At 47.9% G+C, this 25,323-nt stretch overlaps 1 protein-coding gene across 1 annotated transcript; it reads left to right on the top strand.

Moving 5' to 3' along the window:
* The first annotated feature begins 1,595 nt into the window (after positions 1–1,595).
* On the top strand, positions 1,596–22,576 carry DERL1 (derlin 1). The gene is made up of 8 exons (XM_073590281.1): positions 1,596–2,147; positions 12,091–12,202; positions 12,373–12,437; positions 13,222–13,248; positions 13,525–13,620; positions 18,853–18,905; positions 20,140–20,250; positions 20,747–22,576. Exons 1-8 carry the CDS (start codon positions 1,995–1,997, stop codon positions 20,886–20,888), a joined length of 759 nt encoding a protein of 252 aa, XP_073446382.1. The 5' UTR covers positions 1,596–1,994; the 3' UTR covers positions 20,889–22,576.
* The last annotated feature ends 2,747 nt before the right edge of the window (positions 22,577–25,323 follow it).

Genomic DNA, 25,323 nt, shown 5'->3' with positions numbered 1-25,323 from the left:
GAGACATCTGAGACACCACACCTGCAGGCCAGAGACAGCTGAGGCACCACACCGGCAGGCCAGAGACAGCTGAGACACCACACCTGCAGGCCAGAGACAGCTGAGACACCACACCTGCAGACCAGAGACATCTGAGACACCACACCTGCAGGCCAGAGACATCTGAGACACCACACCTGCAGACCAGAGACAGCTGAGACACCACACCTGCAGACCAGAGACATCTGAGACACCACACCTGCAGGCCAGAGACAGCTGAGGCACCACACCGGCAGGCCAGAGACAGCTGAGGCACCACACCGGCAGGCCAGAGACAGCTGAGACACCACACCTGCAGGCAAGAGACAGCTGAGACACCACACCGGCAGGCCAGAGACATCTGAGACACCACACCTGCAGGCCAGAGACATCTGAGACACCACACCTGCAGGCCAGAGAAAGCTGAGACACCACACCTGCAGACCAGAGACAGCTGAGACACCACACCTGCAGACCAGAGACATCTGAGACACCACACCTGCAGGCCAGAGACAGCTGAGGCACCACACCGGCAGGCCAGAGACAGCTGAGACACCACACCTGCAGGCCAGAGACAGCTGAGACACCACACCTGCAGGCCAGAGACAGCTGAGACACCACACCTGCAGACCAGAGACATCTGAGACACCACACCTGCAGGCCAGAGAAAGCTGAGACACCACACCGGCAGGCCAGAGACAGCTGAGGCACCACACCGGCAGACCAGAGACAGCTGAGACACCACACCTGCAGACCAGAGACAGCTGAGGCACCACACCTGCAGACCAGAGACAGCTGAGACACCACACCTGCAGGCCAGAGAAAGCTGAGGCACCACACCTGCAAGCCAGAGACAGCTGAGACACCACACCTGCAGACCAGAGACATCTGAGACACCACACCTGCAGGCCAGAGACAGCTGAGGCACCACACCGGCAGGCCAGAGACAGCTGAGACACCACACCTGCAGGCCAGAGACAGCTGAGACACCACACCTGCAGACCAGAGACATCTGAGACACCACACCTGCAGGCCAGAGAAAGCTGAGACACCACACCTGCAGACCAGAGACAGCTGAGACACCACACCTGCAGACCAGAGACATCTGAGGCACCACACCTGCAGGCCAGAGACAGCTGAGGCACCACACCGGCAGGCCAGAGACAGCTGAGACACCACACCTGCAGGCCAGAGACAGCTGAGACACCACACCTGCAGGCCAGAGACAGCTGAGACACCACACCTGCAGGCCAGAGACAGCTGAGACACCACACCTGCAGGCCAGAGAAAGCTGAGGCACCACACCTGCAGACCAGAGACATCTGAGACACCACACCTGCAGGCCAGAGACATCTGAGACACCACACCTGCAGGCCAGAGACAGCTGAGACACCACACCTGCAGGCCAGAGACATCTGAGACACCACACCTGCAGGCAGGAGACAGCTGAGGCACCACACCGGCAGGCCAGAGACATCTGAGACACCACACCTGCAGACCAGAGACATCTGAGACACCACACCTGCAGGCCAGAGAAAGCTGAGGCACCACACCTGCAGACCAGAGACATCTGAGACACCACATCTGCAGGCCAGAGACATCTGAGACACCACACCTGCAGGCCAGAGACATCTGAGACACCACACCTGCAGGCCGGAGACATCTGAGGCACCACACCGGCAGGCCAGAGACATCTGAGAAGTAATAATAATAATAAACTACAACTCCCAGCAGGCCCCGCAACCAGAAAGTATCACGTGACTCTTGCTTTCTGATCTCGTCACGTGAGGGGCCGGAACACACCACGTGACTTGCCCCGCCCCCTCCCCAGAAAGCCTGTTTGGGCGTGGCCTGGCGATGACAGCTGACAGGAAGCGGCGGTGACGTCACTCGGCAGGCGAACTCTGAGCGGACACGTCAGTGCTGGGGGCGCAGGTACCGGACCCGGTGTCTCTGCTGCCGCCGCCGTTCTCACCATGTCGGACCTCGGGGACTGGTTCCGGAGCATCCCGCTCATCACCCGGTACTGGTTCGCCAGCTCCATAGCTGTTCCCTTACTGGGGAAGCTCGGCCTCATCAACCCCATGTACCTGATCCTGTGGCCGGAGTATTTCCTGCACAAGTTCCAGGTAACGTCCCCGCCGCTGCCGCCGCCTACAGTGACCGGTGGGAACTACACCTCCCAGCATGCCCTGGGTGAGTGGCTGCTCCCCCCGCTGTGTGCAGTGGCCATGGTGGTCTCTCTCCCCCGGACTGTGTGTCCATCATCACTTGGACACATCTGCGGTTTCCATGGAAACCCTAGGTCACATGGATTCATTTCCAGGGGTCTCTCCGTCCCCATAAGCTTCTGGTAATAAACACGAGCGCTTTCACCATTTCCTCCTTAGCGTTTCCAGCTGCTTCTTGAGGCGTCGACTCTTTCGTTTTGTTTACGGCTCGTTGCCATGGAGACCGACCACCACCTGTAGGTGGCAGAACGTGAGCCGCTCGGTTACCTCCTAATCCCGGCCAGTCTCTGCTGCGGTGCTCACAAGCTGGATGGCAGCGGTGGTCGGTCTCCATGGCAACGAGCTATGAAGAAATGTGTTACCGTCTCAAGAACGGAGCAAATGTTAATATGTAGTAAATGCAAAAAGTGCAGCTAGTAGAGATGTGTGAGCTTCTGGCCGCTGGTGGTCCGGGTGCCGAGGGCGATGAACGCACGGCGCAGACTGAGGGCGCCCTCCATAGACTTCCTGTTGAGCCCGTCCGTGTCAGTCATGTGAATAATAGAGTTTTAAAGGGGGGATGATCCAGGGAGTATAAACTGACAGTGATCTTTAGCCGGGGGGATCGAGCAGCGGTGCTGGCTGCGTTGTACAGGGGCCAGTGCCACTTTAAGGGTGTGTGCACACGCTGCGGATCCGCAGCGGATTTGGCCCTGCGGATCCGCAGCAGTTTTTGCTGCAGTGTACAGTACCTTTTATTTTCTATGGAAAACAAAAACTGCAGTGCAGATTTTTCCGCGGTTTCAAAACCGCAGCATGCCACTTCTTTGTACGGATTCCGCAGCGGTTTCACACCTGCTCCATAGTAGAGGTGTCAAACCGCAGGTCTTTTGACCTAAGGATTTACATGCGGATTTTGCAAAATCTGCAGCGTGTGCACTAAAGTGACCGGATCTCTAATGGGGGGGAAAAAAATGTCGGAATCTTGTTCGTCTGGACCCCACAAAACGATTACCCTTTCCAGATATTGAGAGAGCCAAAATTTGAGCTTGATCAAATGACGTTAACCCGTGCTGATCGTCGCTCAAAGTTTGAAAAAATCCAAATTTTTGGCCTTTTTTCAAACTGTGAGTGACGAGCGGCACGGGTTAACGTCGTTTGATCGAGCTCAAATTTTGGCTATCTCAATATCTGGAAAGGGGAATCGTTTTGTGGGGTCCAGACGAACAAGATTCCGACATTTTATTCCCCCATTAGAGATCCGGTCACTCTAGTGTGCACACAGCGTAACAGTCGCAATCAGAGTTTCCTCCAATCGCTGCTGTTTAACCATTTAAATGCCAACGTCGTTCGCTTACAGCAGCATTACCGTGTCGCCATCCTACCCGGGCATCCTTCAGGGTGCTTATCACCACCAGCCCGCAGAGTGATAACATGGGTTGACATGGCAGCCAGAAGCAAGTTGGCTCCTTCTAGATGCTTCATAGGAGACCATAATCTTTATTAGACCCATGTGTTAAGAGCTGCAGATGAGCAAATGGATTCTCAGGATCTAGTGGACAGATCGGTGCCCTGTGGCTACCAGATGAGATCCCTGCGCGAGCCGCCGCCTTCTCCTTCCTGCCGGCGTCCTCTTTTGATTTTCCGGCCTGTCACAGTGTGTTGCGTGCTTTGCGCCAAAACAATGACTGTGCCAGGCCGACTAATCAAGAGGCGCCGAGGATTCCAGCAGGTGAATCGCAGGGCTCCTGTCACATAACAGCGCGGCCTCTGGACCAGGCGTCTGCAGAGCCTTCTACTCATCCCTTGCAAACGCCGTAGAAAAACAATCGAAACCTCAGTATTGCCGTGGTCGGTCACCATGCCGCCCCAAAAAATGCAATGGAAAACAATAAAAACATCTGCTCGACAACAAGCCCTCGACAGAAAAGTACCGTAAGGCCTCTTTCACACATCAGGTTTTCGCCGTCAGGCGCGATCCGGCGCTTTTGACAGAAACCGGATCCGGCGAAATGCAATGCCGGATCCGTTTTCCCCCCCATTGACTTGCATTTGCGACGGATCGCGCCGGATGGCCATGCGTTTCATCCGGTTTTCGCCGGATCCGGCAATGTGTCGCGATCCGGCGTCTGGAAAAAACGGTGACTGTAACGTTTTTTGTCTCCGTCGAAAAAGCCGGACACGCCGGATCCGGCGCGTCCGGCTTTTTCACACAATGAAAGCCTATGAGCGCCGCAATGCGCCGGATCCGGCGAAAGCCGGATCCGTCGGCCGGATCCGGTTTTTTGGTCTGAGCATGCTCAGTAGCTCTGCCCACAAGACATATATAAAAGCAAGACAGTGGGACCCACAGCCACACCCAACATGCCACCCAAGACAGCAACCAGGCGCAGGAGAAGGCAGGAGACCACTGCAGCACCATCCGCACCACCACCACCCCAAATGGAGCAGCAAATAGAACATGCTGAGGAGGGGAGGCCAGCAGCAGATGAGAGACGGTAATTATCAAATCCCCCATTCCTCCAAACTAGGGCTATTGAATATCAAGATATTCATTGGCCCTTTGTTTCTCTTTATTCAACAGCCGCCCAAGAGATGCAGCAGCAGCAGCAGCACTGGCTTCACTGGCAGCAGCTGTAACACCACCCACAGCCATGGAGTCTGGCCAGCAAGAGGACAGCACATCTTCTGGGAGCCCTCCCTCGCATCGTCAGCGTTTGACGGTAAGTTTTTATTTCCAAAATCCATCATCTCTGTAATATATGTCTATTCATTGCCTTTTATTTCAAAACAGGAATCACAAGATGAAGAGGAGCTCCCAGAAGAAGAAGGAAGGGGTGGACAGACGCTTGGAGTGGGCTCACAATTGGTAAGTTTTTTGCATCAAACGCAGAAACACAACATCACACTACACATAGAAAACAATGTTCTGCAGACCACACACAGCAAACAAATGCCTACATCCAAAGACATAACTTTTTTTGTTTTCTTCTCTAGTCTTCCCAATCTGGTGCTTGGCCAAGAGGTCCTCGCAGTGCCTCCCAGGGTCGTCGGCGACAGCAACGTGGCGGTCACCAGCGTGTAAGTATAAATATTTTTGCTTTGTTTTTTTGCACTTTTTATTTCATTTCTTTTGTGGAGGCTAATTATGTTATTTTTGTCTTTTTATTTAACAGCCTTCACAGCGTGCTCCCGACTCTGACGGTGAGGATGGAGGGATTGATGTGGACCGCCTCATCGATCTCGTCAGAGAAAGGGAGCCGCTCTGGAATATGGCTGACCGCCGCCACGCTGACCTGATTGTTACCCGACGACTCTGGGAGGAAATCTGTTCTCTCCTTGTGGGCCGCTGGGAGGACCTCGAAGCTCGGGCCCAGATTAAAGAGCGTAAGTATATACAGTACCGGTTGCTTGATGTAAACCAGTGTTTCCCGAACTCCAGTCCTCGTGGTCCCCACGGATCATGTGTTCAGGATTTCTATTTACTATAGAAATCATGAAAACATGACCCCTGGGGACCATGAGGACTGGAGTTTGGGAAACACTGATGTTGTATACTAACCACTCCTTTCTTGTTTCAGGGAACAGAATTGTGAATCGGTGGCGGTCTGTGAGGGATCGTTTCAAGAAGGAGTTCAATAAAGAGATGCGGGCCCCGAGTGGATCTGGAGGACGCAGGAGCAAGTACAAGTACGCACAAGCCCTGTCGTTCCTCCGGGAAACAATGTTCACCAGAAGGATTACACACCACATGTGAAAAAAAATGTTATATGTAAAAAAAATTTTCAGCCAGGGCCATACCATGTCAGTATTTTAATTGTTTTTTTTTCTCTTTATTCCACAGCACGGTGAGCAGCACTCGGGAGCCGGCACGATTGGACCCTTCTGAGGCGATCCCTGAGGAGACCGGCACCGAGGGACACTTCGACCGCCCCGGTACATCTGCACCTTCCCAGCCTTCCCACACATTCGACCCATCTGTCCCATCCACCAGCACAGGAGCATCGTGGCCGCCTACATTACATGAAGCTGCTGGTGAGGAGATCGCTTTCCCTTTACCCCACCCTTCTGCCCCTGCCACCTCTAGTACACCTGCGGGTACTGGGCGGCAGCGGCAGAGGGGTCAGGAAAAGACTTATGCGCCAGAGTTCTTGCATCTGAATGCATCTTTCCAGAACTGTCTAAAAGTCTTGTCAGAGCAAATCTCTGCAGGCTATCAGCAGATCAACTCCAGCATTCTGGAGGTGAAGACACTTCTGCAAACCATGCATTCAGAAGCAAGATCTTCGCCAAACCACACCTTTTTCAGGTCTGTTGTGGAGCGCATGGAAACGCTCTCTCCTGCCCAGCAGATGCATGTAATGCATTCATGCCACGCTGCTCTCCAGCAAGTTACCTCCCAACCTCCTCCTCCTCCCACCACAGTAGTTCCTCCACCTTCACCCCCTCCAGCCACTTTCCATCCTCCCCCTCCTATTACATACCATCCACCTCCAGCCACTTTCCATCCTCCCCCTCCTATTACATACCATCCACCTCCCCAGCACCATCCACCTCCCCAGCACCATCCACCTCCCCAGCACCTGCAAACTCCCCAGTACCAGCAACCTCCCCAGTACCAGACATCTCCCCACTTCCAGCAACCTGCCCCGTACCAGACATCTCCCCACTTCCAGCAACCTGCCCCGTACCAGACATCTCCCCACTTCCAGCAACCTGCCCCGTACCAGACATCTCCCCACTTCCAGCAACCTGCCCCGTACCAGACATCTCCCCACTTCCAGCAACCTGCCCCGTACCAGACATCTCCCCACTTCCAGCAACCTGCCCCGTACCAAACTCCTTCCCCATACAACTTGCCATCAACATCATCTGCTCCTACAGTCCCTGCCCAACCCTCCACTCCACCACCCACCACCTCTTCTGCTTCCCACATGTCCACCCATTCTGTAGTTTTTTCCACACCTTCACCTCTAACTGTTCCTTCCCCACCACGATCCCAGTCCTCTCTCCACACTCCCAGTGTCGAAGTGTCCCGCAGCCCCTACAGCAGTATTTCCACCACACACTACACAGAATTATAATGTGTGTATTTAAATAAAAATGACCAGTTTTATGGTTTCAGTTTTATAGTTTCAAAGTTTTATTAAACAAGTTTATTAAAATTTTAAAAAAGTTTACTAAAAAAAACATTTTTCAATAAAAGTTAAATTATTTTACACTGGTTGTCTGTCATTTCTTTCTGCGGTGAAAATGGTTAAATACAGGGTATTTAAAAGGTGAAATGGTATTCAAAACTAGGTATATAACTGTGGGTAAATTTTAGCTTTTTGCCACAGTTGTGTTCCTGGTTGTGTTTGAAGCAAAGTATTTCACCTAAAAAGTTGTGTTTATTGTTGGTGATTTCCTAACAATGTACACAACTTTTGTTAAAAGGTGAAATACTTTGCATAAAACACAACCAGGTACACACCTGTGGCCTAAAGCTAAAAATAGAGACCATGACAAGATAGCCAACTTTGGTTGGCAAAGGTATATACTGTTGGTCCAGAAGGTACACAAGTTTGGTTGGGCACAAATCTTTCACACTCTGTCATCCTGCCAGTGTACTCTGCCTTGAGGTGACATAAAGTATAGTGCAAAATTGTCCCTCATTACTGAAACTGTCACAGAACTTCTAGTGGTAATGTCATGGTAATCTTGCAAGGTGGTTTCTTCAGAGGTGTCCTCAATGGAAATGGGTTCCTTGCAGATAACAAAATTGTGGAGTACCACGCAAGCTTTGATCACCTCGTCCACAGTTTCTGTCTTGAGGTTGATCGCAGTCAATAGGACCCGCCATTTGGCTGTCAGAATACCAAAGGTACATTCAACCATTCTTCTTGCTCTTGTGAGGCGGTAATTAAAAATGCGTTTTGTTCTTGTCAATCCTCTGCTAGAGTACGGTTTCAAAAGGTGTTCTGACAGCTGGAAGGCTTCATCCCCTACACAGACAAATGGCATAGGTGGACCAGATGTTTGCGGCAGCGGTCTAGGTGGTGGGAACTCGAAGGTGTTTCCATACAGTTTACGCCCCATGGCAGACAGTTTGAAAACTTGAGAGTCATTGGAGCGGCCATAGGCCCCAATATCAACAGCAATAAATTTGTATTCCGCGTCAGCGATGGCCATGAGGACAATTGAAAAATATTTCTTGTAATTGAAATATTCCGATCCCGATCCAGCTGGCTTTACAATGCGGATATGTTTCCCGTCCACAGCGCCCAAGCAGTTTGGAAACTGACATATCTGTTGAAACTTGTCAGCAATTTCAATCCACCTCTCTGTTGTGGGCTCTGGTAAAAACTCTTCAGCTAAGGAGTCCCACAGTGCACGGCATGTGTACTTCACAATTCCAGATATGGTGGAAATCCCGAGTCTGTACTGGAAATGCAGTGACGAAAGGGATTCTCCAGTTGCAAGAAATCTGTGGGGAATTAAAAAACAATAAATTAGTTTTAAATCACAGCATTACATACCAAAACTGAAATATAACACTTGGAGATACAAATTACCACCAACAAGATAGCAGTGAAAGTGTGCTCTGATGCGAGCATATCCAATAAATGTGGCTTACCTTAAAGTCACCATCAGACGCTCTGCGGGTGAAACAGAGAAGCGGCAATAGGTGTCCGCTTTTCTTATGAGGTGTGCAATGCGCTCCACCAAGTAATCAAAATTCTCCATTTTCATCCTAACATATCCAAAAAATTTATCCGGGTTTCGTCGAAGGTCCATGCATAGTGTAGAATAGACCCCACGCGTCATTCTCTTGGCTGTGATGGGGTGGATCCACAAACGTTGTCTACGATGCCTGATGCGCTGCTGTCTCGCTCTCTCCTTCTCCAGAACAATCACCCTCAAACGATTCGCCTCCGCTGTAAAATCCGCCAAATTCTTCAAAATATTTCCAATCACAACATCCATCTTCGCCAGTAACTTGCTCTTCTCTCCAACCTGCACTTTCTCCTCTACAACCTGTCAAAGAAGGGCTGTAGGAACACGCTATATATAGTTTTCCAGTAGCCAATCCCGTTCGGAAGGCCACAAGGGTCAATTTTAAAAACCGGATCCGGCGTAATCCGTCGAAAAAACGGATAGAAAAACGGATGAACCGGATGAGACGGATCCGGTTTTGTCTGTCCAGAAAAAGACGGATCCGGCAGAAAACCGGATCCGTCACATCCGGTTTTCAGAAACATTTGCCGGATCCGGCGTTCCGGCACGACGCCGGATCGCGCCTGACGCCGAAAACCTGAAGTGTGAAAGTAGCCTAAGTTATGGGTTTCAGGAAATGGCGACAACACAAACCAACATTTATTTATTTTTTTTAATTCTGATTTTTTTTGTCACTGAAATATTAAAAATAAACCCAAAATATACGAGTTTAGTATGGCCGTAGTCAGACTTACCTGGAGAATCGTGCTGACCTGTCAGTCTTGCCATATAATAAAAGTTGTAAATATTAACCCCCCCCACTAACATCCCTCCCCCAAAAAACTGTTTTTCTCATCATTTCAACACATTTGAAAATGTTTTCTGTTTTTCTAAGTCAATTATGTAATAAAATGGATGGGGTCATTCATTCCATAAAAAAAAAAAAGTTGGCTATAGTAAGGGAGGAATAAAAAAAAGTCTGCATCATTGAGGGGTTAAATATTCAGATTTTATACAGTTTCTTCACTATTTTGTTATTTCCCTATCCCATGTGACCAGGCGTCCGCAAATAAAAGTGTCCCGGTACCGTGTGACCAGGCGTCCGTAAATAAACGTGTTCCGGTGCCGTGTGACCCGGCGTCCGTGAATAAACGTGTCCCGGTGCCGTGTGACCCGGCGTCCGTGAATAAACGTGTCCCGGTGCCGTGTGACCCGGCGTCCGTGAATAAACGTGTCCCGGTGCCGTGTGACCCGGCGTCCGTGAATAAACGTGTCCCGGTGCCGTGTGACCCGGCGTCCGTGAATAAACGTGTCCCGGTGCCGTGTGACCCGGCGTCCGTGAATAAACGTGTCCCGGTGCCGTGTGACCCGGCGTCCGTGAATAAGCGTGTCCCGGTGCCGTGTGACCCGGCGTCCGTGAATAAGCGTGTCCCGGTGCCGTGTGACCCGGCGTCCGTCCAGGAGGACATGGACCAATCACATCCCTGTATTATAATTCCGGATACGAGAGCGTCTGCCGCTGTCCCTCCCCCGGTGATTTACATGTCAGGAAGCGTAACACGGGGACATGACTGCACCTGCCATGCTTCTCTCTGCACAGCTCCCAGGGGGGCGCAGAGCAGCAGGTGATCTGTCACTCACTGTACAATTAAAGTCATTTTTATTCTTTGTTTAAAGGAACACAATCATTTAAAAGTGACATCCATAAAAGAAAAAAAAAAAATTCACTGTTTTTGTGACAAATAATGAAGTGCAGTTTTCATCCTGGCCACTAGATGTCAGTCTGGCAAATAACACTTGTCTGCGGAAGTAAGACTTGCTTTACAACCTGTTGCGATCCCAACGTCCGATAGAATGAGGGGTCTTCTGTAGACACAGGAAGGTGACTTAGCTAAACTCTTAACAGTAATGATGATTTGGAAACTTATTAGTTACCCCTGCTCCCTACGCTGGAGGAGGTGGTAGTGGTGAAAGTTATCTAACTGTCCTGATACATTGTAGCAAACTGTCAGGTGTCAGGACTGGAAAGTGATTTGTGCTGATGTTGATCAGGATTCTCCAGACTGGCTGCAAGTGTACCAAACCTTCATCTGTGACAAACCAGGGTTTCTGGATGTAAATTCGAACGTTCTTCTTTGCTGACAGCAGAGAATTAATGCACAAATCTCGCGGTGATCTGCTGACTCTTCACATGGTGACTTTATTCTAGGAGTGGCTGTTCAGGGCCCTGATCGTCAGCGGTTGTTTCTGACAATAGACATCAGTGCAGGGAGCACAATACATCAGAGGGAGACCCTGCTGTGACTACTGGGGGTTGGTTTGGGATTTCTTGTTGTGACATCAAATATAGAGGCTGGGAAGGGTCCACAATCCTGCTTGATTTCTGGGGAAAGGGTAGTATGCGCTGACTCTTGAGGCTCTGGGGAAGCTGCAATGACTATGGGGAAATAAGAGAAAGACCTGCTGTGACTACTGGGGTAGAGGGGAGCTTCTGCTGTGACCAGTGAGGAGGAAGTTGTGGGGTTCTTCTGACTCTTCAGGGTGATGTGAAAAGTTGGAAAGTAGGCAGAGACCTGCTGTGATTATTGGGGGTAGTCGCCTGCTATGACTACTAAGGGAAATTAACTGATGGCAGATGTGGGGAGTTGCTGTGAACACTGGCAACAAGGGGAGAGGCCTGCTCTGATTACTGGGGCATGAAGGTGAGAGTTACTGTAAATTCTTGGGTGGGTGGGGGGGTGCCGACTGACTTTTAGGGTTGTCGTAGAGGATTGCTCAAATTAGTTGGGCTATTCATATTAGGCCTGCTTTCACTACTGGGGAGCTGCTGTGACTACTGGGAAAGTAGGGAGAGATGATCTGTGATTAATGGGGTACCAAATGAGCTCTTTTGTGACTGCTAGGGGGAGGACTGCGCTGATTCTGGTGGATGTGGGAATTGCTGTTCCTACTGGGGAAATAATGATGGGGCACATCCAAAGTCCTGCACTGGGGGGCACCACGTCACCGTTAGAGGGGCCGGCTTTACCAGTGGGAGCTCTGCTCTGACTCCTGGGGGTCTGTACAGGCTGTGTGTCCCGGGCCCCGTAGCGCGGTGTCGGTGGCTCTCGGGGAGCGGTGCACTCGGTGAGGCCTCTCCTGTAATCTCCTCTTTATATTTGCACAGATATGGAGACCGGTCAGCGCCACGTTTTATTTCCCGGTCGGCCCCGGCTCAGGATTCCTCTACATGGTGAACCTGTATTTCCTGTATCAGTATTCCAGCCGACTGGAAACGGGTAAGGCGCTCGTCCTGCTGGAGCGGGCACGTGACCCCGGAGCCGCGCTCTGGAATGGTGCCTCCCAGTAGAAATGTTATGGAATTGCTACTCCATGCGCTTTTCCGCTATAGCAGTAACTGTGATGTAGGAACTTCACCTCTTTTTTTTTTTCCACTTGTATTTTCCAGGTGCATTTGACGGGCGGCCCGCAGATTACGTGTTCATGCTCCTCTTCAACTGGATCTGTATTGTTGTATCCTTTAAAGGTGCAGTACCCCATTTGTGTCCGCACCCTCCGACGTGTCCTGGGTTGGGCACAGGCCTCTGCTTTTAGATAACCATGTCCTCGGCCCCATTGTTGGAGCTCCGCTGTTCCTGGGAGTAGGGAGTGGAAAGTGAGTAATCCCTATGAAACATGTTAAATGGCTTGTCCACTTTCTGAAAACTGCGCTATACTCCGTGGCAGTTATTAAAAACACATTGAGTATTAATCACCCTCCCCCGGTCCAGCCCTGAGTCTGCACAGGCAGAGCTGCTGAGCGGATCGATCGGCTTCAGCGCTGTAAACGTGGCATCGGCATTGTAGACAAACCAGGTCTGTGGCAGAGACTCTGCGCTGGACCTGGGGAGGGGGATTAATGATCAGCACAGACAAAGATTTTTAATTTACTAAAATGTATTTTTGGTTACTAGTAATGTTTGCAGTTTTCATCCAGAATTTTCGGTTATTTGGCTGCTGTAAAGTTACCACAGTACATGGCAGACTGTCGAATGAGTCACCAGGGAAACCCTCAGCGAGCTTGTCCGGATATCCCTTCTAAGTGGATTTATAACTGAAGTTGGACTTTCAGCTGCTCTTGAATCCGTAAATGATGCAGGCATTGAAGTAGAAGTAAATTCCCCAGAGGTGTCAATATCCTTGGAAAGGGGTTTTCTTCTGGTCGGCTGCCTTCTTTTCAAGAATAGGTTTCATTTAAAAGGGAAGTAACTGATGAAACTTTCTGTAAGAAGAATTTTCTTAACATTTGCTTTGGTAGATCACAGGAGTAATCATGGACATGCAGGTAAGATCAGAGCCTTACACTGTGTCTTTTAAGAAAATGTGTATATTATTTTTATTTAAATTTGTTTTTGTAATGTTTTTCTATTCACCTCATCTAAGAAAAGCAAAATAGTTTTTTTTTCTAAGTAAAGCGTAATTGTTTTTATAGTGATGAGTTCCGGTAACTTTCTTGTATACTTTGTGCTTGATTACTTTTTTTTTTTGTATAGAACCTTTGCTTGCTGTCAATAAATGGAAAGCTGCACGTAAATTGTGACCGTCCCCTTTTGCCTTTCAGCTGCTGATGATCCCCCTGATCATGTCCGTCCTGTACGTCTGGTCCCAGCTGAATCGGGATATGATCGTGTCTTTCTGGTTCGGCACAAGATTCAAGGTACGGGAGTTGCAGATCTTCTGTGTGCAGGCGGCTGTGTGATTAATGATCTGTGGCTGCCTTACGTTATAGATGTGATGATTCTGAATTCCGCCCTTCCCCTCCCCCGATATTAACCCCTTCCTGTGTAGGATGTTCCGGTGTGCGGGATTAGGAGATAAGTGGGCTACAGTTGCGTTATACAGCCGGCGCCGGCTCCAATCGCTGCCGTTTAGCCACCATCGGTCTCTGACAGAGGCTTTTTTTTTGGGGGGGGGGGCAGCATTTCATGCCCCTGTATTCCCCACCCTCCCATTCCAATGAGGGGCAGATGGGCTGCCATGACAGTTTTGCAGTAGTTACTACAAGCAATCAAATGATCGCCAATTAAAGTCCTCCAAAGAGAGGTAAAAATAAGAGAATTTAAAAAAAAAAAAAAACAGTCTGAATCCCCTCTGCTCTTTTCCAATGTGAAAATAAAGAAATGATAAACAATAAAAAATAAAAAAAAAAGTTGAAACTTTATTTAGAATTTGATCAAAAAAAATTATTAAATTAACCCTTTTGGTAAATGGCGTAAAGAAAAAATAATAATAATAAATTTTATTTTTATAGCGCCGACATATTCCGCAGCACTTTACATTTCAGAGGGGATTTGTACAGACAATAGACATTACAGCATAACAATAATCACATACAGTAGATTATAACAAATACCAAGAGGAATGAGGGCCCTGCTCGCAAGCTTACAGTCTATGAGGAAAGAGGTAGACACGAAAGGTGGGTGGTAACAGTTGCTCTGATTGTATGGACCAGCCATAATGTTAAGTGTGTAACAGTACAGACACAGAGGGCTAATGGATGCATAAAGCATGTGGGAACATGATGCGGGGAACCTGGTTATGGTAAAACTTTTGGCTCTGCCACACAGGGATAGGTTAGGTTAATGTGTTGAGGCGATAGGCCAGTCTGAATAAATGCGTTTTCAGGACACGCTTAAAATTGTGGGGATTGGGGACTAATCGTATTGACCTGGGAAGTGCATTGCAAAGAATTGGCGCGGCACGTGTAAAGTCTTGGAGACGGGAGTGGGAGGTTCTGACTATTGAGGATACTAACCTCAGGTCATCAGCAGAACGGAGGGCGCGGGTAGGGTGGTATACTGAAACAAGGGAGGAGATGTAGGGTGGTGCTGAGCCATGGAGGGCTTTGTGGGTGAGGGTAATAAGTTTATACTGAATTCTGGAGTGGATGGGTAGCCAGTGTAATGACTGGCACAAGGTAGAGGCGTCGGTGTAACGATTGGTGAGGAATATGATCCTGGCTGCAGCATTTAAGACAGATTGGAGAGGGGAGAGTTTGGTAAGAGAGAGACCGATTAGAAGAGAGTTACAATAGTCGAGACGAGAATGAATAAGAGAAACAGTAAGAGTTTTTGCAGAGTCAAAAGTAAGAAAAGGTCGAATTCTAGAAATGTTTTTGAGGTGCAGATGACAAGAGCGAGCCAGTGATCGAATGTGGGGGGCAAAGGAAAGCTCGGAATCAAGTATGACCCCAAGACAGCGGGCATGTTGCTGGGGAGTAATAGTGGAACCACACACAGAAATAGCAATGTCGGGTATAGGTACATTAGTAGCGGGAGGAAACACCAGGAGTTCAGTCTTTGACAGGTTCAGTTTCAGATATAGTGAGGACATGATATTAGACACAGCGTTTAGACAATCGCCAGTGTTTTCTAGAAAGGCTGGCGTGATGTCAGGAGAAGAAGCGTATAATTGCGTGTCATCAGCATAGAGATGGTACTGGAAACCAAATCTACTGATTGTTTGACCAATAGGGGCAGTGTACAAGGAGAAGAGGAGGGGGCCTAGAACCGATCCTTGAGGAACCCCAACAGTAAGGGGAAGGTGAGAGGAGGAGGAACCGGCAAAAGAAACAGTAAAGGAGCGGTCAGAGAGATAGGAGGAGAACCAGGAGAGAACGGTGTCCTTGAGGCCAATGGAATGGAGCATAGTGAGGAGGAGCTGATGATCCACAGTGTCGAATGCTGCAGAGAGATCCAAGAGAATTAGCATGACCATTTGATTTAGCTGTTAGCAGATCATTAGAGACTTTAGTGAGGGCAGTTTCAGTGGAGTGTAAAGAGCGGAAACCGGATTGGAGAGGGTCGAGAACAGAGTTTTCTGAGAGATAGCGGATAAGACGGGAGTGGACCAGGCGTTCCCGGAGTTTAGAGATGAAGGGAAGATTAGAGACAGGTCTATAGTTAGCAGCACAGTTTTGGTCGAGGGATGGTTTTTTAAGTAGTGGATGTATGATGGCATGCTTAAATGAGGAGGGAAAAATACCAGAAGAGAGAGGTTAAATATTTTAGTTAGGTGAGGGGTGACAGCAGGGGAAAGGGACTGGAGGAGATGTGACGGAAATGGGTCACTGGTGCAAGTAGTTGGGCGAGAAGATGCAAGGAGCCTGCTTACTTCTTCTTCTGTGACTGGTTCAAAATCAGAGAGTGAGTTAGATGCAGTGGGGGAGGGAGGACAGTGCATGGTATGAGGGGATTTGGAGATAATTTCCTGTCGCATCTGGTCAATTTTTTCTTTGAAGTAATTGGCCAGATCGTCAGCTCGGAGCTCCGTGGTTGGGGCCTGTACTCTTGGATTGAGTAGAGAATGAAAAGTGTCAAAGAGACGTTTCGGGTTATTGGACAGTGAGGTGATGAGGGTGTTGAAATAGGTTTGTTTGGAGAGGTGAAGGGCAGTGTTGTATGTTCTAAGCATAAACTTAAAATGGATGAAATCTTCGTGTAGATTGGATTTTCTCCACAGACGTTCGGCGCACCTGGAGCACCGCTGCAGGAAACGTGTTTGCACCGTGTGCCAGGGTTGTCGCCATCTGTGTTATGGTGTTCTATTTATAGGGGGTGCAAATTCATCCAGGGCACTTTGAAGTGTTTCATTGTAATGCTTCAATGCAGAATCAGGACATGAGAGGGAGGAGATAGGGGCCAATGAAGACTGCAAGTTCTTCAGAAGTTTCTGGGTGTTAATGGCCTGTATGTTTCTATAAGTCAGGACAGTGGGGGTGACCTGAGCAGCCTGGCAGTTCTTTATAGAGAATGAAAGAAGATTGTGGTCAGAGAGCGGGAGAGAGGAGTTTGCAAAATCATCCACCGCACAAAGCCGAGAGAAAACCAAGTCGAGGGAGTTTCCGTCTTCATGCGTTGGAGAATTAGTAAGCTGCGAAAGGCCAAATGAGGAGGTTAGAGATAAAAGGTGAGTAGCAGATGGGGAGAGGGGAAGAGCAATGGGGATGTTGAAATCTCCCATGATGAGGGTAGGGATGTCACAGGAGAGAAAATGTGGAAGCCAAGTGGCAAAATGATCCAGGAACTGATGGGAGGGGCCGGGATGATGATATACCACCGCCACTTGCATAGAGAAGGGGGTGTAGAGTCTGACGGCATGGACCTCAAAAGAAGGGAAGACAAGTGAGGATACTTGAGGGATAACCTGAAAGGTACATTTTGGTGATAGGAGCAGACCAACGCCTCCACCAGCTCTATTGTCTGATCTTGGGGTATGAGAGAAGTGTAGCCCCCCGTATGAAAGAGCAGCAGCAGCGGTAGTGTCTGACTGCTGGATCCAGGTTTCAGTAAGAGCCAGGAGGTTAAGAGAATTAGAAAGGAAGAAGTCATGAATGAAGGAGAGTTTGTTACACACTGAGCGAGAATTCCAAAGTGCACAATTAAGAGAGACAGATGGCATGCAGGGAATATTAATAAGATTAGAGGGGTTTCTGAGTGTAGCAGTGGGGGGGTTTGACTTTCTATAACATGGGGGACCAGGGTTGGGAGCAATGTCTCCTGCGACTAGGAGAAGGAGGATAGAAAGAGTGAGCAGATGGTTAAGTGATTTGTGAGAGCGTCTCTGGTGTTGAATGGTGGGACTGCCTGGATCTGTGCAATTTAACAATGTGAAAAGAGCGTGAGTGCTATACATAGGAGAGGAAAGAAGCGAGGGGCCAATATGGATGGAGTGTGGAGAGTTAATGCCAGGGCGGTGGATGTGTGTGAATGCAGCGGCCAGGATATAAATTACACAAATGCATATGGTATATATTTGTTGTACTCCAAATGTACAGGGAGTAGATGTATATAAATGTCTTGCCTGTCTCCTGCCCAACTGCCATGTTATAACTGCCAGAAGTACTTTGATACATGTACTTCGATTACATGTGCATAAATGCCACCCCTGCATAAATGCTCCCCCTAGCTATGTCTGAATATATAGGAGGTTAAGGCTAAGTTTTTTTTTTTTTTTGGCTCTCTCTTCTCGTTAATCAATTACACTAAATTGAGACACCAGGACCCAATAAAATGTTGTGGTCAAATAAACACATGTCCAGCACTACATGGATCATAAAGCACTTTGAAAAGTTTCTTGACCTCACAACATAAGGGGACAAGCAGAGTAAGTTGAAAAAAACTATATACCAGATATAAGTTTGCAGAGTTGAAAACACATAGATAGCATTCAGGATTAACTGCTTGCTGACATTGAATGGAGACACAGGAGTGGATTCAGAGCAGAGATTGGAAAAGCTGGTTACCTGTATGAAGAGAATAGAGATGCGTGTCACATTCATCCATGTTATAACTGCCAGAAGTACTTTGATACATGTACTTCGATTACATGTGCATAAAAAAAAAAAAAAATCCAACTGCTGGAATTGCAGTTTTTTAATTACCTCTTCGTCCTGCCCCCTTACCCAAAGAAAATGCAACAAACAGCGATCACAACACATAATATAGCCTGGAGAATAACGTTATCAGGAAATGTTTTTACTGCGCAATGAACACTGTAAAGTGAAGCTCAAAAGAGTTAATTGCTGGAGTTATATATTTATTTATTTTTTTTGTCACCATTTCATGAGTTCAGACCCCCCCCCCCAAATGTGGTGACCCCCAAATGACGCCCTCTAAATAAATACAGACCCATGAATTCAGAGGCTTCAATAATAAATGAGACCCCCTAAACATACAGACCACAACCTTAAGAGTTAGGTCTTCTAATTTAAAAAAAGAAAAAAGCAAACAAAAATGATCCAAATAAAAATGTATAAAAGAATCCTCCTTCTTGGTGTCTATGTTGTGCCCATTATCCTCTCTTATATGGTAAAGATAGCGACAAAATCAAATGTAGATGTAATGGAGGGATCTCACCGCGCTGCTCACTCTGTGTCTCTGTACCTTAGGCATGCTATCTACCCTGGGTCATACTTGGATTCAACTACATTATTGGAGGATCGTAAGTATCACACTGTGCTCTCCTGGTCTGTAAAGGAAACTAATTATATATGGACACCGTGTTCCTCTGATGATGCTCACTCACCCCCAGACCTAAATGTTCAGGAGGACTTGTTAGATGTGGCAGGGAGGTCCTAGATGTTAAACGACAAGAGATGGGCGAACCCGAACAGTAAAGTTCCGTGTCCGTACCAAACACCATGGACTCCGAACACGGACTTTACAAGGAAGTTCATGTTACTGTTTGCCTCTGATCGACCGGTAAAATAATTACCGGCAGTTAGACAGCCATGGTTCCCACACTCTCAGATGACAGCATGAGCCTGCAGCTGTAGTTGGAGGTAAAAAGTTTACCTCCGGTCACTGGCGTCGGCTCACATCAGCCAAAGCCTGCTGCCGCTATTAACAGCGAGAACAGGTGGCAACTGATGGAGTATTCATCAGCCGGCACCTGCACTCTAAATAATAAAAAAAAACAAAACAAAAAAAAAAACGGATTGGGTTCCCCGTATTTTTGATATCTAGCCAGGCAAAACTCACAGCTGGGGGCTGAAACCTTCAGCTGTCAGCTTTAGCAAGGTTGGTCATCAAGAATGGAGGGTTCCCAACACAGTTATTTTTAACCAGCCTTGTTAAAGCTGACAGCTGGGGGCTGATATTCTCATGCTGGTAAGGAGCCATGGATATTCCTCCCCCCCGGCCTAAAAATAGCAGCCCGCAGCCGCCCAGAAAAGGCTCATCTATTAGATGCTCTGATTCTGCTGCTTTGCCCAACTCTTCCTTCTTGCCCTTCAATGGAATTGGGTGTTGGGTGAGTATAACTATTAGCCGCAGCAGGTGTAGGCTGGTGGGAGCAGTAGTCCCATGAGCTTGACGCCAGTGGTAAACTGTTTACCTCTGATCACAGCTGCGGCCTCAAGCTGTCATTTGACATCGTGGGAACTGCAGATCTCCGACCAGCAGTAATTATTTTACCACCGATCAGAGGCAGTGTTTGCTGTGCTGTCATTCATGGACATGACAGCGTGGCAAAAACTGGATGTTCGGAACCTCCATTCAAGTGAATGGGATCCAGGTACTGTTCTGGTTCCCGAACCAGAACTTTTTTTTTTTTTTACTGTTTGACCGAACTTACCGGACCCAAACGTCTAGGTGTCCGCCCATCTCTAGAAAAGGCCATAATGAAGTGCAGCTCCTAGTAACAAGAATCGGTCGTTTTTCCTTCTCTGTTTCAGGATCATCAATGAACTGATCGGTAATTTGGTCGGACACCTTTACTTCTTCTTAATGTTCAAATATCCAATGGACCTTGGGGGCAGGAGCTTCCTCTCCACACCACAGTTTTTGTGAGTTAACTCGCTACCTTCACCTAGAATTCAACATTCATTAATTATCCTCCAAAAATGTTTTTTCTCATTCTGAAAGTAGAAGCGTAATCTTTCTTAACCCCTTAGCGCCCAATTTGGGATATATCCGTCCCCATGATCTTGTGAGTACTGGCCACTGTACTCGTAAGATCGTGGATTGCACACACAGACTGTAGGCAGTGGAGTGACTCCTGATGCCTGCTGGTTTAACCCTTCAAATGCAAATTGTGCATACAAAATAATTTTTTGGGTAGAGGTATGACATAGCGCCACAATTGTCACAACTCGTAGATCAAAGTTATATTGCTGATTATCTCAGACGGCAGATTCCTACTCTCGTGTGGTGCAGTATCGGAGCGTCGTCCCTGCTCGTGCCGTCACAGCCGCCGTTTCCACGCCGTCGGGATCCAGAGGGTCTGTGATTGACAGCCACATTGCACATTGCAGGATGAGCAATATTTTTCTTTTCTTTCAGATACCGTTGGTTCCCCAGTCGGAGAGCCGGAGTATCAGGATTCGGCGTTCCACCAGCAAGTGCCAGACGAGCTGCAGACGAACAAGCAGGAGGCGGGGGACGGCACAACTGGGGTCAAGGATTTCGGTTGGGCGACCAATGAGGTCCCCATGCGATACTGAACTTTTTTTTTTCTTTTTTTAAAATCTTTTCTTTATAACTTTATGAACTGTGAACTTTTACAGAAAATCCGAAAACACGGGAGAGGTAGAGAGAGAAACTACCGACAACGGCACCGCTGCCTCCACTCTGCCGCTTCCATCTCCTCTCAAAGCTTGTAATCTCCCTGCCGAAAGGGGAAGCGACATCAGCAAAGTGTTCTTAAGGGGCTGCGATGATTTACATTTTGGCTACTGATACTTCACTTGGGCACAAGGCGGACTCACTCCTGTGCGATGCTCTGCAGGCTCCTGTGTCAGCAGGTGGGACGGACTGCAGATTACAAAATTGTTCCTTCCAACGTTGTTAAGGAATAAAAAAGAAAAAACAACCTGAGATTTGTTTATTAAAAAGGTTTTAAGTGGACTCTCTGGTACCTTCCGGCCTCTGCGGACTGCAGATGATCACCGCCATGCAGCAGTTGTATTGTTGATTTTTTTTTTTTTTTTTATTTTCCCCATAGAAAGGAACATTGGAGATGGTGTCACATATTGATGTTGCCTTATATTGTGTCTCTAGTCACATCCAAAGCTGCAGATTCCGATTTTGCTTTGAATCGCTCGGCTTTACCGGCTCAATGCAGAGCTGTGGATGGATTCCTCCGGCACAGCTGTCAGTCGTGCCTCAGTGATCATGATCAGTCGTGTCTTGTGCCACGTCCAAAAACTAGTCACTATTTCCCCTTTCCTCCGTGGCCAGGTTTTTTTTTTTTTTCCCCTCTTCTTCCAAGAATCATAGCTCTGTATTTCTCCAACTACAAGGCTGTGTGCACACGTTACATTTTTTTAGTTTTCTGTGCAGTTCTGTCACCAAACCTGAAGGATTTCCCAGTACCAGCAAAGTGAATGAATGTGATTCCTGAAGTCCCATGCAAGCTTTTCTTACTTTTTTCCATGCAAATTCAAATGTTAATTCTATCTGTGTTTTTGCTGCAGATTTTACCAGAGAGTGGGCAAAAATCTGCACTAAGGCTACTTTCGGATTTGCGTTCGGAAGCACAGGGCTGCCGCTAAGCTCCGCCCGCGGCCGCGCATCCGGTCAGCTCCTATGATCGCATGTCACTGCATCCGATCAGCGTACCCTATATTTAGCGTTGGGTATGCTGGCCGAGCGCTGGTATGATTTTTGCCAGCGCTTGCGCCCTCTTGGCGCTGCGCCGAGCGCACAAAAATGCAACACGGTGCATTTGGCGCACGTCAGCGCAGCACCAAAAGGGCGCAAGCGCAGGCAAAATCATACCAGCGCACGACCAGCATACCCAACGCTAAATATAGGGTACGCTGGTTGCATGCAGCGTCATGTGATCATAGGAGGAGCTGACCGGAGGAGGTGCGGCCGGGGGTGGAGCTTAGTGGCGGCCCTGCGCCTCCGAACGCAAATCTGAAAGTAGCCTTAAAACGCACGTCTTTTACTTGGCACTTTTTTCTGCCTAGAGATGCTTAAATTTCTGCTGCAAATGCATCACGTGTGCACATAGCCAAACTGTTTTGTTTGATTTTATTTATTTTATTTTTTACATTACATTGAAGTTTTTAATTTACCAAATTTACAAAATCCTGTATTGAAATGCAGAAAATGAATTCTTTGTGGGGTGGAATTGAAAAAAAAAAATTAAAACCAGTTTTTTAATCATTCTTTTGTTTGTCTTTTTTTTCCTACCACCTGATATTCTGAGGCAATACCAAATTTTAGTTTGTTTTAGGCCGTGTTCCCGCATTTTTTACTTTGAGTTCTTCAGCATATTTTTCATGTGCTGTAAAACGCAGCAGAAAAATGTTAACAAATGTGAAGGATTGGGGGGTCTTCACTAGACCCCCAGCTGCGATGACATCCCATCAACACCTCTTTATTCAGATTGGGGGGTTGGCTTTGACGCCACTGCTGCTACGGGCTGAGCCCCTATTGCGGTACTGTCATGAGACGCAACGGTCGCCCACCGTATCGGCTCTTGAGCCCCCCCTTTGCACTAAACGAGACGCGTCAGGAATCTGATCTTCTCATACGTCGCTTTCTGCTACTAAGTGATGGATGTGAATGGAGAGTAAGAGAATAAACCCGATTCTGCGCCGCTCTCCTGGCCTTGTGTACATCGATCATTGACTATCTCGTGCCAATGGCTCCTGTCCGTGAGCAGAACTTCTGTCGTCACTTCTTCAGTTTGATGTGTCGAAACCTGGAAAAATGAGCAAGTGTCAGGATTTGAGCGTCTAACGAGATGTGATGGCTGGATCAGAGTTGTACAGCCGTCCTGGCTAGTGCCTTCCAAAAGTGGTCTGAGGAAGGTCAACTGGTGACCGGACAGTCATGGCGTCGGTGTCCACAGCGAGGACTAACCTGTCTGGTCTAAATCCACAGAAAAGCTACTGTCGCCGAAATTGCTGAAACTGTTACTGCAGTGTTTGATAGAAAGGTGTCAGAAGTAGAACACGCAGCGTATCGCACCCTGCTGTTATCGGCCGAAGGTGCCTATAATGGGCACCAGACCTGGACCATGGAGGAGTAGGAGGCAGCCTGGTCTGATGAATCATGTTTTTCTTATGGGGTTGGCCGGTGTGCATCCATGACCTTGTGAACAGATGGCACCAGGATGCAGTATGAGAAGAAGACATTGCCGTTGGTGGAAGAGTGATGTCAGCATTTTGCGGTGAAACCTTGTGTCCTGGCATCATGTGGATGTGACATGTACCACCTATGTGACCAGGCAATCCACGAAGTCGCTAATGGCAGTGCCCATTCAGCAAGATGCTGTCCCCTGGCCACATTGCAAAAACTGCCCGGGAACCTGACCGATCGGATTGAGAGCTGGGAATTTGGAGACCTTGATCTGTGTCATCTGTGGGATGTGTTGGGAAGACGCGTCCGATCCATGGAGGCCGCACTGATCAACTTACCGCGTCTGCTGCGAAGGTCTTGTATCTGATACCGCTGGGTGCCTCCCGCAGGTCTCGTGGTGTCCACATCTCTGATTAAAGGCTGTAAGGTTTTAAAGTTCTGGGTGCTGATATGGAACTGTATCATTAAACCATATATATCCACATGCTAAATGTGTGACTGCTGGGGGGGGGGGGGGGGTCCAGCTGGTGAGACCCTTCTCCCACAAATTTTGAGAATGAAGGCCCACATCCTCCTATGTGAAAGGGGTGGTAGTGATTCTGGACGCCCTGCGTTCCTACACCCGGAGCAGTGGTCGCACGTGCTCGCTACGGCTCTGTTCACTACGGACTTTCAAAGGATCGATGCACACAACAGTATGGATGGTAAAAAAAGGGATAAACCATGTGCAGCTCAGCCGCAGCCACATGAATAACGACGCGCAAGTAATCGTGAATATCACACACGACTTAGAGTGACTGACGCAAAAATGAATAACCCTGTAGGAAATTGGGTTCCTTAAATAGGTGCGTGTAGGGAGCATGTCCTATGACTCCTCAGGCAAGAGTCTCCGCCTCCATGACTCCAACTAGGTCATTTGCATACTAAAATGGTATCAATAAAAATGTCGGCTCAGGGCGCAAAAAAAAAAAACGTCGCACAGCCCCAGATCCCAAAAATTAAAAACATTATGGGTCTCAGAAAATGGCAAAAGAAACAAAAAAAGTGTGTTTTTTTTTTAACAAATTTTCTAAAAAAAATTTCCACCATTTTAAAAAAACACATTTGATATCTGCAAAATTGTCCTGACATGGAGAATCAGTTTTACTGCATAGTGAACATAAATAATAATTTTAAAAAAGATGGAATTGTACTTTTTGCAATTTTGCCAGGCTTTGGAATTTTTTTTCCCCATTTTCCAGTCCGTCACATGATAAAATGAATGGAGTCATTCCAAAGTACAACTTGCCCCTTGAAAAAACAACCTCGTTTCGCTATGTGGATATAAAAATAAAAAAAATGTATGGCTCTTGCAAGAAGGGGAGGAAAAAAATAGAACCTGGCTGCAGCGGGAAAGGATTAAAAAAAAGTGTTTTAATCTTCTGTCTTGAGGAGCACATTGATCCTCTGCCCCCCCCCCCCCCCCCCCGTCTTCCCGGTGGCTGGAGCGATGTGCTCCTGAAGATTAACCATTTACACTGCTGCGCCCCACCCCCACCCCCCGCCAAAAAAAAAAAAAAAAATTCCAATTCTGTTTTGACTACTTTTTACGATCATTACATGGGTTAATTAATTTTCTATTTCGATAGTTTGGGCATGGTCAATGGACAGGTCAGTTCGAAGTATACTACTTTTGTGTTAATTTATTTGTAAAGTGAAAAAGGAGGGTGGGGGATTCCAATTTCTCTATATTTAAAACCTTTTTTTTTTTTTTTGCCTCCTTAGGAGAATGTGTACCTACGATTGACAAAGAACCATGCAGGGCTAAAAAGTGTTGACACAAGACC

This window comes from Dendrobates tinctorius, unplaced genomic scaffold, assembly GCF_039654945.1.
Source record: "Dendrobates tinctorius isolate UK_male_01 unplaced genomic scaffold, ASM3965494v1 ptg000116l, whole genome shotgun sequence".
NCBI lineage: Eukaryota > Metazoa > Chordata > Amphibia > Anura > Dendrobatidae > Dendrobates > Dendrobates tinctorius.
The sequence above is the reverse complement of the archived record's forward strand: the minus strand, read 5'-3'. Positions and strand labels throughout refer to the sequence as shown.

Excerpts from the sequence above, each read along its gene's own strand:
- DERL1 (XM_073590281.1), top strand. The coding sequence starts at position 1,995 with ATGTCGGACCTCGGGGACTGGTTCCGGAGCATCCCGCTCATCACCCGG. Across the intron at positions 2,148-12,090 it reads ATTTCCTGCACAAGTTCCAG|ATATGGAGACCGGTCAGCGC; the intron begins GTAACGTCCCCG and ends ATATTTGCACAG. Across the intron at positions 12,438-13,221 it reads TCAACTGGATCTGTATTGTT|ATCACAGGAGTAATCATGGA; the intron begins GTATCCTTTAAA and ends TTGCTTTGGTAG.